Below are 14247 nucleotides of genomic sequence, written 5' to 3' on the forward strand. Positions count from 1 at the left end.
GGACTGTAGGAATCAACAGCAAGTAAGTGACAATGAGTATGAGTAAAGAGGGACAGACCCTCTCGGAATGTAGAGGTTTGAAAAGATGTGAAAGGACTCGAAGGTAGACTAACCTTAACTTTGGGTAGGTCAGGGCCATTGTTTGTGTGTCCACAGTGCCCCAATCCCAGCACAGTGCCTGTCACATAGTATGCTCTCAACAAATATTCACTGAATAAGAGAGACTGGCTGGCTGGCTGACTGACTGACTGACTGACTGACTGACTGACTGACTGCAAGACTAAGGTTAAAGCCAAGAACGCGACGGGACGCTTCTGTAATGTTTCAAGGCGGGAAGACTGGGTAGCCCAGCGAGGAAGTGTCAGGCTTAGCATAAAATTCACAACGAAGATTCAAACCTCTACCTAAGGACCCAAGCGAGGCTCTCCCCAGGCGCCTGCGGGCCGGAAACCCTGCCCCTGAGAGGAGCCTCAGTTGGACCCTGGGCGGCGCCCGCGGGGAGCCTTCCCGCGCAGCCGCGCCGGCCTGAGGGGGGCGCTTTCCGCGTCGCAAGCGCGCGAGGAGAGGCGGGAGGGCCAGGTAATGGGGTCTTTGCCTTCCCAAAGAAGGGGGGATATACGCGCTTCTCCATTCCTCGCGGCAGGAGAAGGGCTGAGGTTGAAGGGGGTGTGAGGAGGGCAGCCCCGGGCGGAGGGCCAAGTCTCACAGGGTGGGCTTGGGTCGCGCTCGGAGCCGCCCTCAGGCAGGAAGGAGCTGGCTGGGCGGCCGGCCCGTGCAGGACCCGGGAAGGACTGACGCCCGGACCTCGGCACGCGTTTCCGAGGACCGGAGAGGCGACGCCGCGTCTCCCGCGCCGAGGGGCCGGGCCGCCGATCCGTGAGGCTGAGCAGGCGCCCCGCCTGGGCCCACGACGCTTTGGGGGGTCCCACGAAAATGTCCCAACTTCTTGTAAAATCAGGAGAAAACAGTGAACCCCTGGGGTCAACGACAATGTTTTTTTTTTTAATTACATCAGAAGAAAATTGAAATGTTTAGAGACCACGGAAATCCGTAATTAATTCGTTTTTTGGTTTGCGGGTTATTTTTAATACGAAAGGGACCCACGAAGGCAAAAATGCTTATGATCCACGTAATTTCGAATACGGCCCTACCGGAGGGAGAACCATTTATCTTTTACCACACACGCAAGTATTCTAAGGGCTGTAAAACAAGGTCTAGCGCTTTTATAAGGGCATGTAAAAGGGTCCTAAGCCTTTTAAAACCTAAAGTCGGTTTAAAACCTAAGGGGTTAAGGAGAGAAACACTCGTTAAAGAATTTAAAGTAGTGGGAGCCACAGCAAAAGACCCACGCATTTGTGGACCTGAAAGGCACCAGGAAAGGGGAAGGGTGGGAGGGGGTTGGGCAGGGGCGGCATGGCATGAGGATGCAGACTTGGGAAGGAGGTACATGCAGAACTTCTGAGCCAGGTAAGGGTTTTGGATTTTGTTCTAAGTGTAATTGGAAGCCGTTGAAGGGTTTTTAGTAAGGGAGTAACTTGATGGTGTTTGGTGGTTCAAGGCCCGGTTCCAGGTTTAACCAGCTTTCAGGGACACACTATTAAGTGGGTATCTTGGCAAAAGTGGAGTGTACATACAGAATAAAAAATAGTCAGATCCTGCTAAGTATTATATAAGCCCAGTTCATCAGATGCATTAATTGGTCGTGTTTGAGGATATAGGAAAGAGCTTCCTCGGAATTGCACACAAGTGTGGGATCTAAAAATGTGCAAACTGAAACCAAAGTGATCTTAAAAATCAATGGAAAAAAGTACATTTGTTCTGAGACTTCTCAAACTACTGTCAAAATATTAAAAGCTCTCACTGTCAGTTTTAAGTGTACAGGGAAGTGAAAAATAGTAAAACTAATACCTATTTAGCACACTGTAATTTAAAACATTAGAAACATTGAAAATCAAAGTGTTTTTTTTTTCTTTGCAAAAAACTTACCAAGAATACTTTGAGCAACATTTGGTGCCTGTCATCTTCTCATGACATAACGTATGATACAGCAAGCATCTTTTCTATGCCTTAGCAAATTGTCATACTTCTTTCAAAGTTTGAAGCAACTTGCAACATTTTATCCTTTGCACTTTTAATTTTGTAAAATACTTCTAAGAGTTCCTTTAAAATGAAGTTTTTTGCCAGTGGCACTTTCTCCATGACATCTTCATACTTTCAGTCACAACTGCTTTCATCATTTATATTGATAAGTTCACCTTCACTATGTTCCTCTGTCTAGTGTCTATCAAATGCAGCAGTGTCACATTCTCACAGTTGGCTGTTTCTTCTGTAACTCCAGTTATGTTCAATTCAACTTTCACTTTCAGCATTACTACTTATCATTTCTTTGCTATACTTTCATCTTTGTTGGCCAATTCCCTCTTTCAATTACCCATTTTTGTAAACTATCACATGGGTTTATCACTATTTGACAAGAAGGTAAAACAACTACACACTTTGCTGTCTGTGCTTAAACTAAGTAAGGAATCTGTAGTGACCAGAACTACACTTTGAAAGAAGCCACATAATTGATCTCTGATCATGATGTGCATCTGTTATTTGTTTAGTAACTAGTGGACTGAAGAGCTAGCTATGATTGTACTTTATGCAATTAACAGTTAATATTCCATGTAACTAAAATTTAAGCTATGTCGATGGGGGACTGGTGTTAATGAACTAACTGTAGCAACTGAGATTTGTGTATATTGGAACCATGCAAACTTAGAATGCCCATGCTCTAAAATGACAAGAGTTTCGGATGTGATGGAAAATGAAGAGGGGCAAATAGAAGCTAATTCTACATTAAACAAGGCCTCTGGGTGTCTGTGTATCTGTATGAATCTACATGTCACTCAAATTCAAGTTTACTTTGGTCTCATGCACTTAATTTTAAAGTACAGTTAACAGAAAATTATGATATGTGCTTTCTTGGTAAATACCCTAGTCATTTATTTCTGGTTCATTACTTTCAACAGATTAGCATATTCATTCAGATGTATCAGCACATAATTGGGGCTCAATTAAAAAAATGGTTAATGAACAAATGCTGATATCCACTACCCAAAAAGGAAAGATTGAAGGGAAATAACTTCATAGGTTCATTTTGAGAAACACATTCATTAATGCACTCTTAGATCTCTGAAGACCCTAAATTCCAAAGTGTTTCCAAGAATTATAAATATGTTTCCCACAGATACAGAGGAAATCAAAGAAGCTTTTGTTTTCCCTGCATTCTTTAGCTGAAAAACAATTACGTGGAGTCATTTTAGTTCCTAGAGTTGGGGACATGTTTTTCTTAATCTAAAACTTTTTTCTTTCATGATTGTCCTAATGTTCTTTTTGAAATACTTTTATTAAGTATAGCATATATAGAGAAAATTTCAAAAAATATAAGCATGGTTTAATAATTTTAAAGTGAGCAACCACATAACCACAATGAAGGTCAAAAAATAAAGCATTACCAAGACCCCAAAACCTCCCCTTTTATCCCGTCTAATCATAATGCTCTCCTACTTTTTAGAGAAACTACTATCCTAATTTTGTGGTAATTATTTCTTTGCTTTTTCAAAATAGTTTTACCAATATGTTCACATCCCTAAACAGTGTACTTCAGCTAATTTTTTAATCTATGTAGATGAAATCATACTATTTTTATAGTATGTGTGTCTTGTTTCTTTTATTATGTTTCTTAGAATCATCCATGTTGTTTCATGTAATTGTAGTTGTTTCATTTTCATTGCTGTATGTGTGAATATACCAGAATCTATCCATTCCAGTGTTGATTAACATTTGTGCTGTTTGTAGTTTTGGGTAATTATGAACAAGACTGTTATGAATTGTCTTTTTGCTGCTATGATCTGACTTTGATCCTGTATCATGGTGCATGTCAGTATTCACAGATTATACTATTGTGAACAAAAATCCAAAAGGATCTACAAATAAATTATTATAGTTATGTAAGCGAGCATAGCAATGTTAAATACAAAATCAATATACAAGGATCATTTTTATTTCTATACATTAGCCACAAGTTAAAAATGGAATGATGTCATGTAAATGAACAGGAAAAATATAACATCTCTAAGAATTAAAATTTAACAAAAGATGAAGATAACTTTGGGGAAAATTATAAAACTAGAATATTTAAGATATTCTATATGTACAAGCATATCATCTACAAACAATGATATTACTTCCACAACAATGCCTTTAATTTATTTGTCTTGCCTTATTGCTACCTTCACTATAGTGTTGAATAGTTATATAGTTGAGTAGTTGTATGGAAAGCTTTCAACATAATCATTAAGAATAGCATTTGGTCTAAATTTTTATAACATTTTATGAGGTTATTTCTATCACCTATTCCTAGTTTATTAATATTCTTTACTAATGCATGAACATTGAGTTTAACAAAGGCTTTTTTCTGCATCTGTTGAGATGATCAGATAATTTTTCTTTTTTAATTTTTTAATGTGATTAATTGCAGTGATTTTCTAATGTATATCACCTTATGTTCTTGAGATAAACCCAACTTGATCATGGTGTGTCACTCTTTTCTATATATTGCTGTTTTAAATTTGCTTATATTTTGTTTAGGACTTTTACATCTAGTTCATAGAAGAGATTGTCCTATAACTTTTTTTTCTTAATAATACTCTTATCTAATTTTGGTATCAAATGTTATGCTAACCTAGAAAAATTAATTGAGCAGTGTTCCCTCTCCTATTCTCTGAAATAATTTGTTTAAGGTTGAAATTCTTGGTCTTTGAGAGTCTGACAACACACACAAGTGGAATCATCTGGCCCTGTAGTTTATTTTGTGGGAAAAAATTTGACTACCAATTAAATTTCTTCAGTAGTTGTAGATTGTTTAGGTTTTAAATTTTTCTTTTTGATTTATTATTGGATAGATATATTTTTCTAGAAATTTGTCCATTTTACCAAACTTACTGGCATAAAGTTGTTCATTATATCCTCTTATAACTCCTTCCATATTTGAACATTTGTAACAATGTCCCTTTCTCATTCCTGATATTGGTTTTATGTTCTCATTTGTTCTCCCTTCCCAATCTGAGCCCTGGAGTTAAGTCCAAGTAGCCAGTAAAGAAAGAAGGCAAGGGTATTGAAAGCAGAGAAAAAAACAGCATGAGCAAATGTACTGAAGTGAATCATATATTTGTTTTTCTTTCAGTAAAAAGCTTGATGGGAAGAAGAGCCTCCAATAATGCTGAAAGTCAAATCATGAAGAATCTTGAATGGATCTTGAAGGGGAAAATGTGGTTATGCTCTCATTTTTAAGAGTTACTTAGTAATTAAGAAATAAGTACTTGTGCTGATTACTGATAAATAAAGTTGACAAGACAGGTTCTCTACCCTTGGGAAGCTCAATATAGTGAGAGAGGCAGTCATAGAAACAAATCATAATATAGTACAATAAATGCTAATAAACAAAGTTTATGGGGGCAGATAGCTTACTTTAAGAATAAAGTTTGACTTTCATGTAGCTTTTTGTTTAGATCCATTCAGCATCTCTAAGAATTCTCCTTCTTACATTTCAGGCAAACATCTAGATCCCTTGGAAGCTGTTTAGATGGGTCGGCCTAGAGAAGCTTGAGTCAGTACCCAGTCTGACTCCTTTCTGGACTTAGTCCTCTAGACCTGTGTTCACTGTTTCAACAGAGCATATAATGCAGTATCATGAAAGCCAGTGATTTCTCTTTCCTTCCCTGTAGGTGGAGAGAATATCCAGGTAATAGCTGCAATTCCACCTCTGGTCTGGCTGCCATGAATCATGGGAGAACTACTCCCTCCACTCCCATGCAGATTTACCAGCAACCTCCAAGGCTTCTCATTGTGCACATCACTCTACCATCCTGGGCTAACATCTGCTCCAACCTCTGTGAGGCTCTCCAGAACTTTTTCTCTCTAGCCTGCAGCTTAATGGGTCCCAGTCGCATGTCCCTCTTCAGTTTATACATAATACAAAATCAGCACGAGTGTATCCTCCCCTTTGTGGTGAGTACATATATGTTTTTTAATTTATCCTGAAAGTAAATATGAGATTTCTGAAACTGAGATCACAGTTATTATTACATACAGCAATAAATGTGCCCATTCCCCACACCCAATATCCCACAGGCAATACAATAATAGCCAGATGTCACCCTGCACATGGGAGATTTGTATTGTAAGAGAGGAATCCCAAAATTATTAATCTGAGAGTTTAAATAGGCCACATCTTGCCCCTCTCCACTCCTGAGAGAGAGAAACCTTGGCACTTACCCTTTGGAATATAAGCATCTGAACCCTTTCATCATCCCCGTTTGAAATCCAAACTCAGGGAGGTAAGTCTCTAAATTTCTTCAGAGGACTCTGGCTATTGAACCACTCTAACTTCCAAGACTTGTCCTTTAATTCAGCTTCTAGTTTTCTTTGCTCAGAAAGCCCATAAGCAGAAATATGAAAAAATTTTCTCTACAGTTCCACACAGGACTCAGGTGAAATGCCCCCTAGGGTTTCAGAAGGCAAAGGCTGGGCCAAGGGTAATGCTTTTACAAAGCTCTCTCACACATAGTTAACTGTCTCTCCTCTTCCTCAAACAAATTCAGATCTTCACTTTCTCCCATATATAAAGTTCAGAATCACAGGGATGGGAAAGAATTGTGAGATTCTAGTACATCCCTTTCCTCAGGTAGCCTACTACTGGGGTAGTCAGAGAAGGCCTAGTGGAAAATCAGGACCTTCATCCCTACCTGGTAGGAATAAGACTTCCCCCCGTTTGTGTTCATAGAAGCCATGTGGGAGCCTGGACCCCCACCCCCTTTCCCAACATTAACAAGGTATCTCTGTCTCTCCCTATTGAAGTCAGAAGAGGCAGAGTGGAGGCCATGTGCACAGTAAGATATCTTTTTACTTCTAAGGTAGTGTGGTGTCAGTGAAGGCCTATTTATGCCTATCTGATGGTACTGAAGCTTCCCCATCCCCAGGGTGTCAGTGGGGTCTGTGTGGGATACCTGAGCTTATATCCCCCACTCAGAAATAACAAGGCACCCTACCTTCCTGGGTACAATGACCAAATAGACTCACACCCCAACCTGCCAATAATGACATGGTAACCTCAATTTCCTAACTGGTATAGTGTCAGAGGAGGCCCACTAAAGCAGAAGATATAAATAAGATCAGAGCCTTAAAAAATACTAACCAAAATGCCCAGAATACAATAAAAAATCCATTCATCATTATCAAGAACCAGGAAAAATCTCACCTTGAATGAGAAAACAACAGACACCAACACTGATATGACATAGATTTTGGAATTCTCCGAAAAAGATTTTGAAGCAGCCATCATAAAAATGCTTCAAAGCAGTTATGAACATGCTTGGAACAAATGAGAAACAAAGTCTCACCAAGGAAAAGAAGTATAAAGAACTACCTAGAAATTTTAGAACTGAAAAATATAATAATGAAAATTTAACAACAAAAATCCTCAATAGATGAGCGTAACAGCAGAATGGAGAGAGAGAGGAAATAATCAGTGAACTTGAAGCTAAAATATAAATTATCCAACCTGAGCAACAGAGAGAAAATAGACTTTAAAATAAAATAAACACAGCCACAGGAACTTGTGAAACTATAACAAAAGATCTAGTATTCATGTCCTCAGAGTCCAAGAAGAAAGGGGAAAGAGGGTGGGGCCAAAAATATTCAAAGATATAATCACTAAAAATTTCCCAAATTCTGCAAAATTTATAAACCTACAGATTCAAGAGGCTGGTGAAACCCAAATAGGATAAATACAAAGAAATCTGTTCTAAGAAACATCATAATCAAACTTCTAAAAAGTAATGACAAACTCTTGAAAGCAGAGCACTGATAGCTTATCAATAAGGAAAAAACAATCAAGTAATAAAAGATATTTTTCAGCAGAAACTCTGGAGGCCAGAGGAAGTATCCCATTTTTAAATGCTAAAAGAAAAGAACTGTTAACCCAAACTCTGTATCCAGTTAGAATACCCTTAAGAAATGAAACAGAAATCAAGTGGCTCTATTAATATAAAAAAAAGACTTAAGAACAAAGAATATCAGGTACAGAAAAGGATTTAGATAATGATAAAAGAATCAATCAAAAAAACAATTCTCAGGCAAAGGAAAACTAAGAATTTGTCACCAGCAGACCTACCTTAATAGAAAGGCTAAAGGAAGCTCTTAAAAGAGAGAAAACTATATAAGAGAGAATCTTGAATATCCAAAAGGAAGAGAGAACAATAAAGAATAAAATATGAATAAGTTTAAAACTTTCTATTGATTTTTCTTAATTATAATTGATGGTTGAAGCAAAAACTATAACATCTGATGTGGTTAATGCGTATAGAGGAAATACTTAAAATAATTATAGACAAGGGAGGATAAAGAGACTTAAAGGAAGTTAAGGTTTCTATACTTCACTCAAGTGGGTAAAATGTTTACACCAGTAGGCTGTGCTAAGTATGTATGTATAATATAGCACTTAGAGCAACCACTTAAAAAATTCTATACAAAGAGATATACCCAGGAGTGCCACAGATAAATCAGAATGGAATTCTAAAAAAAAATTCAAGCAAATTAAAACCACAATGAGATATCACCTCACACCAGTAAGGATCACCACCATCCAAAAGACAAACAACAACAAATGTTGGCGAGGTTGTGGAGAAAGGGGAACCCTCCTACACTGCTGGTGGGAATGTAAATTAGTTCAACCATTGTGGAAAGCAGTATTGAGGTTCTCAAAAAGTTCAAAATAGAAATGCCATTTGACCCAGGAATCCCACTTGTAGGAATTTACCCCAAGAATACAGCAACCCAATTTGAAAAGGACAGATGCACCCCTATGTTTATCACAGCACTATTTACAATAGCCAAGAAATGGAAGCAACCTAAATGTCCATCAGTAGATGAATGGATAAAGAAGGTGTGCTACATATACACAATGGAATCTTATTCAGCCATAAGAAGAAAAGAAATCCTACCATTTTCAACAACATGGATGGAGCTAGAGGGTATTATGCTCAGTGAAATAAGCCAGGTGGAGAAAGACAAGTACCAATGATTTCACTCATATGTGAAATATAAGAACAAAGGAAAAACTGAAAGAACAAAACAGCATCAGAATCACAGAACCCAAGAAAGGACTAACAGTTACCAAAGGGAAAGGGACTGGGGAGGATGGGTGGAAAGGGAGGGAGAAGGGGTGGGGGGAAGAAGAAAGGGGGCCTTATGATTAGCATGTATAATGTGGGGGGGGCTGTGCAACACAGAGAAGACAAGTAGTGATTTTACAGCATCTTACTATGCTGATGGACAGTGACTAATGGGGTATGTGGGGGGGACTTGGTGAAGAGGGGAGTCTAGTAAACATAATGTTCCTCATGTAATTGTAGATTAATGATACCAAAATTTTAAAAATGTTTTAATTCAAGTAACCCACAGAATGATAGGTAAAAGAAACCAGAAAAATGAAAAACTGAGGGAAAAAACAGAAAACAACAAATAAATTGGCAGGCTAACATATCATAATCACATTAAATGTAAATAGTCTATAAATATACCAATTGAAATAGATTGGTAGAGTGGGGGAAAAAATGACCCAATTGTATCCTATCTATAAGAAACTAACTTCAACCACAATAAAAGCACGTTGAAAATAAAAAGATGGAAAAAGACACTCTGATAGCCTTAATCAAAACAAGGCCAAAGTGGCTGTATTAACATCAGATAAAATAGACTTCAGAGCATAGAATATCAGGCAGGTACAGAGAGGGATATTAGATAATGATAAAATAGTCAATCCAACAAGAAGACATAGAAATCCTAAATGCATACCCACCAAACAACAGAGCTGTGAAATATGTAAAGCAAAAACTGGTAGAACAGAAAAAAAGTAGACAAATCCACAATTATAAGTGGAGATTTCAATACCCTTCTCTTGACAACTGATAGAACAACTAGAGAGAAATTCAACAAGGCTGTAAAAAAAAATTAGTCAAAATGATCTAATTGACATATGTAGACTACTCCATCCAACAATAGCACAACACACACTCTTCTCAAGCACCCACAGAGCGTTTATCAAAATAGACATATCCTGGGCCAAAAAAAAAATTTCAATAAATTTGAAAAAATTGAAGTCATACATTACACAGTATGTTCTCTAACAACAATGAAATAACAGAAACATAACAGGAAAATCTCTAAATACTAGGAAACTAACAACACATTTCCAAATCAATGGATCAAGAAAGAAATGGCAAGGGAAACTTTTAAAATACATATATTGAATAGAATGAAAGTTAAAATACAGTGTCAAAATTTTGTAGGATCCAACTTAAGCAGTGCTGAAAGGGATATTTATAGCACTAAATGCTTACATTAGAAAAGGAAAAGTTTCAAGTCAGTAATATAAACTCCCATCTCAACAAACTAGAAAAGAAAAAGCAAAATAAACCTAAAGCATTCACAAAATGGGAAATAATAAAGAGCATAAGTCAATGAAATTGAAAACAAAACAGTGATGAAACAAAAGGCTTATTCCTTGAAATTATCGATATGATTGACAACCATCTATCAAAATAGACAAAGAAAAATAGAGAAGATATGAACTCACCAAGAAAAAGATGGCAAAGTAGGAAGGCAAGGCAGAAACCTCCTCCCGCACACACACCAAGGAAGCAACTACAGCAAAAACAACTAAACCTGAAAATGACCTAAAGATGCAGAACAGACCACCTATACATGGTGAAGAACAGAAGACACACAGAGAAGGGTAAAGTGACAGAGCCATGATCAATCTGGACCCCAGCCCTTCCTCAGTCCCAGCCGCCACGTGAGAGGAAGAGGAATGGTGTGGGGAGGGGATAGATGATCAGAAACTCTGCACATCTGGCCCTAGAGATCTTCTCTGGGAACGTGAGTCCACATTGCATTGGGTTCTCAAGTTTAGTGGGGCCGGACACCAGAGAGAGTTGGAGCACTCTGGAAGACTGAGGCTCCAAATATTGTGGAGGACAGGCACACTCTACCAGTCCTACTTATAACCAAAGGAGAAGCAGCAATTTTGAAAGATATGCCAGCTGCAGGAGGAGTGTCAGAGGGACACGGGTTGAGCTATCTCTGCAGGAGAAAGGGCAGGTGGATGACACTTCCCCAGCTCTCCCTTGGCTCAACAGGTCAGGCACTCTCAGGAGCCCCAAACACTCCATCGCCTCACTGGTGGCTCAGCCCCAAGCTGCTTCCCTGTGCACCTACCTGCCTACCCAGCCCAGCAGCATCAGACTTTGCTGACCTCACAGGCATAGGGAGGCTTTCCCAGCTTTCTCAGTCCTATCAACCCAACTAGAGAGGCACCTGTAAGAGCCAGCTCTGAACATTCCTCCCCGCTTGCAGGCAGCCCAGCCCAGTGCTGCGTGCCCCCTGCCAGGCAACCATGCACCCACCACAGAGCCACATGACTGCCTCCCCCCACTTTATTAGCTCAGTAGTGCCACCATCACTGTAGTACAGGCAGAGGGTGGCCCTGCCCACAATGATCCCAACAGAACCACCACTGCTCTGCTCAGAAAGAGCCAGCTGAGGTAAACTGCCAGCCATGGTGGACTGAGATAAGACAACTGTGGCAGCAGAAAGGCAGCACCGTCCATAGCCCATCAACAGCAGCAGAGGCTGGAATGCAAAAAAGAACCAGGCACTGGAAAGTAAAGAGTCTTGAGCTGGGCACCACAGGATACCTTCATAAAACCATTACTCTCTAGAACAGGAAGGATAGTAGATCCATCTAATATAAAGGAAGAAACACATAAACCCTGACAATATGAGGAGACAGAGGAATATTAAGCACTGACAATATGAGGAGACAGGAATATGTTCCAAACAAAACTGCTGGATAAGATACCAGAAAGAGGGCTAAATGTAACAGAGATCACCAATCTTCTTGGTAATGATTTCAAAATAACAATCATAAATATGCTCACTAATCTGCGGAAAAATATTGAAGATCTCAGGGAGGATTTCAACACAGTAATAGAAGAGTTGAAAAAGAGCCACTCAGAACTGAAGATTACAGTAACTGAAATGAAATATACAGTGGAGGAAATGAATAATAGATTGCTGCAAGTAAAGGAGACAGTCAATGAGATGAAAATTAGAGAACAGGAAAACAACAAAGCTGAGGAACAGAAAGAAAAAAGAATCTCTAGGAATTAAAGAATGCTAAGAGAGCTGTGTATCAACTCCAAGTGAAACAGTATTTGCATAATAGGGGTACCAGAAGGAGAAGAGACAAAGGGATAGAAAGTCTCTTTGAGGAAATAATTGTTGAAAACCTTCCTAATCTGGGGAAGGAAATAGATACCCAGTTCTTGAAAGTGCAGAACCCCTAACAAAAGGAGACCCAGGAAGACACCAAGACATATAATTAAAATGACAAAGATTAAGGAGAAGGAGAAGGTTCTGAATGCACCCAGAGAGAGAAAAAAGATTACTCATAAGGAAAACCCCATCAGGCTATCAGCAGACTCCTCAGCAGAAACTTTACAGGCCAGAAGGGAATGGCAAGAAGTATTTAATGTACTCAAACATAAAAACCTTCAACCAAGAATCCTCTACCCAGCAAGCCTATCATTCAAATTTGAAGGATAGATTGAACATTTCCCTGATACATGAAAGCTGAAGGAATTTATAACCACTAAATCAGCATTATAGGTTATGTTAAAGGGACTTCTGTAGATGGAAATGTTCATAAGCCTAAATAGTTCTCACCAGTGAAAATAAACCCACAGTAAAGGTAGTAGACCAATTACTTGCCAAGCAAGAACAAAATTAAAACAAAACAAAACAAAAGCAGTAAAACCAGCTATACACAAAAATCAGTCAAGGGATACAGAAAAAAATGCAGATTATAATGTCTAACACATAAAGTGTGGAGGAAGAAGAAGAAAAAAATACTTTTAAATTGTTTCAAAATAGAGCAATCATCAACTTAATATATACTTTTATATAGTTAGGAAGCTACCCATAAACCTTATAATAACCACAAACCTAAAGCCCATAACAGTTATACAAAATACTTAAAGAGAGAAATCCAATCACTACACTAAAGAAAACTATCAAATAACAAGAGAAGAGTATAAGGGAGGAAGAAAGGAACAGAGAGGAACCACAAAAACCACCATAAAACAATAAAATGGCAATAAGTACACACCTACCAATAATTACCTTAAATGCAAATGGACTGAATGCACCAATCAAAAGACATAGAGTGGCAGAAGAGATGAAGAAACAAGACTCATCTATATGCTGCCTACAAGAGACACATTTCAGACCCAAAGACATACACAGACTGAAAGTAAAGGGATAGAAAAAGATACTTCACGCAAATAATAAGGGGGAAAAGCAGGAGCAGCAGTACTTATATCAGACAAAATAGACTGACTTCAAAGCAAACAAAGTAACGAGACAAAAAAAGGACATTACATAATGATAAAGGGGTCATTATGCATCCAACATAGAAGCCCTACATATGTGAAACAAATACATAATTAAAGGGGGAAATAAACTGGAACTCATTTTAGGAGACTTTAACACACCACTTACATCAATAGACCAACCACACAGGAAATAAATAAGGAAACAGAGGCACTGAACAACAACACATTAGATCAGATGGAATTAACAAATATCTACAGAACATTCCACCCAAAAGCAGCAGGATACACGTTTTTCTCAAGTGCTCATGGAATGTTCTGCAGAATAGATCACACACTAGGTGACAAAATGAGCCTCAGTAAATTAAAAAAGATTGAAATTGTATCAGGCAGCTTCTCAGACCACAATAGTATGAAATTAGAAATAAATTACACACACACACACACAGAAAAAAAAAACATGGAGGTTAAACAGCATGCTTCTCAACAATCAGTGGATCAATGACCAAATTAAAATAAATCAAGCAATACATGTTGACAAATGAAAACAAACACTCCATAGCCCAAAACCTGTGGGATGTAGCAAAGGCATTTCTAAGAGAAAAGTACATAGCAATACAGGCTTACCTCAAAAAAACAAAAACAATCCAAAATAAACAGTCCAAACTCACAATTAAAGAAAACAGAAAAAGGAGAACAAATGAAGCCCTAAGTTAGTAGAAGGAAGGACATAATGAAGATCAGAACAGAA

At 38.3% G+C, this 14247-nt stretch overlaps 1 protein-coding gene across 1 annotated transcript in view; it reads left to right on the top strand.

Annotated features, from left to right (window-relative positions):
* Positions 1-482: 482 nt before the first annotated feature.
* Positions 483-14247, top strand: part of M1AP (meiosis 1 associated protein) — a 90116-nt gene continuing 76351 nt past the window's right edge. The window contains exons 1-2 of the mRNA XM_057497067.1: positions 483-579; positions 5772-6054. Of these exons, the coding sequence (XP_057353050.1) occupies positions 5824-6054 (231 nt within the window). The 5' untranslated portion in view covers positions 483-579; positions 5772-5823. The remainder of the gene's footprint in view (positions 580-5771; positions 6055-14247) is intronic.

This window comes from Manis pentadactyla, chromosome 2 (genome assembly GCF_030020395.1).
Source record: "Manis pentadactyla isolate mManPen7 chromosome 2, mManPen7.hap1, whole genome shotgun sequence".
NCBI classification, from domain to species: Eukaryota; Metazoa; Chordata; class Mammalia; order Pholidota; family Manidae; genus Manis; species Manis pentadactyla.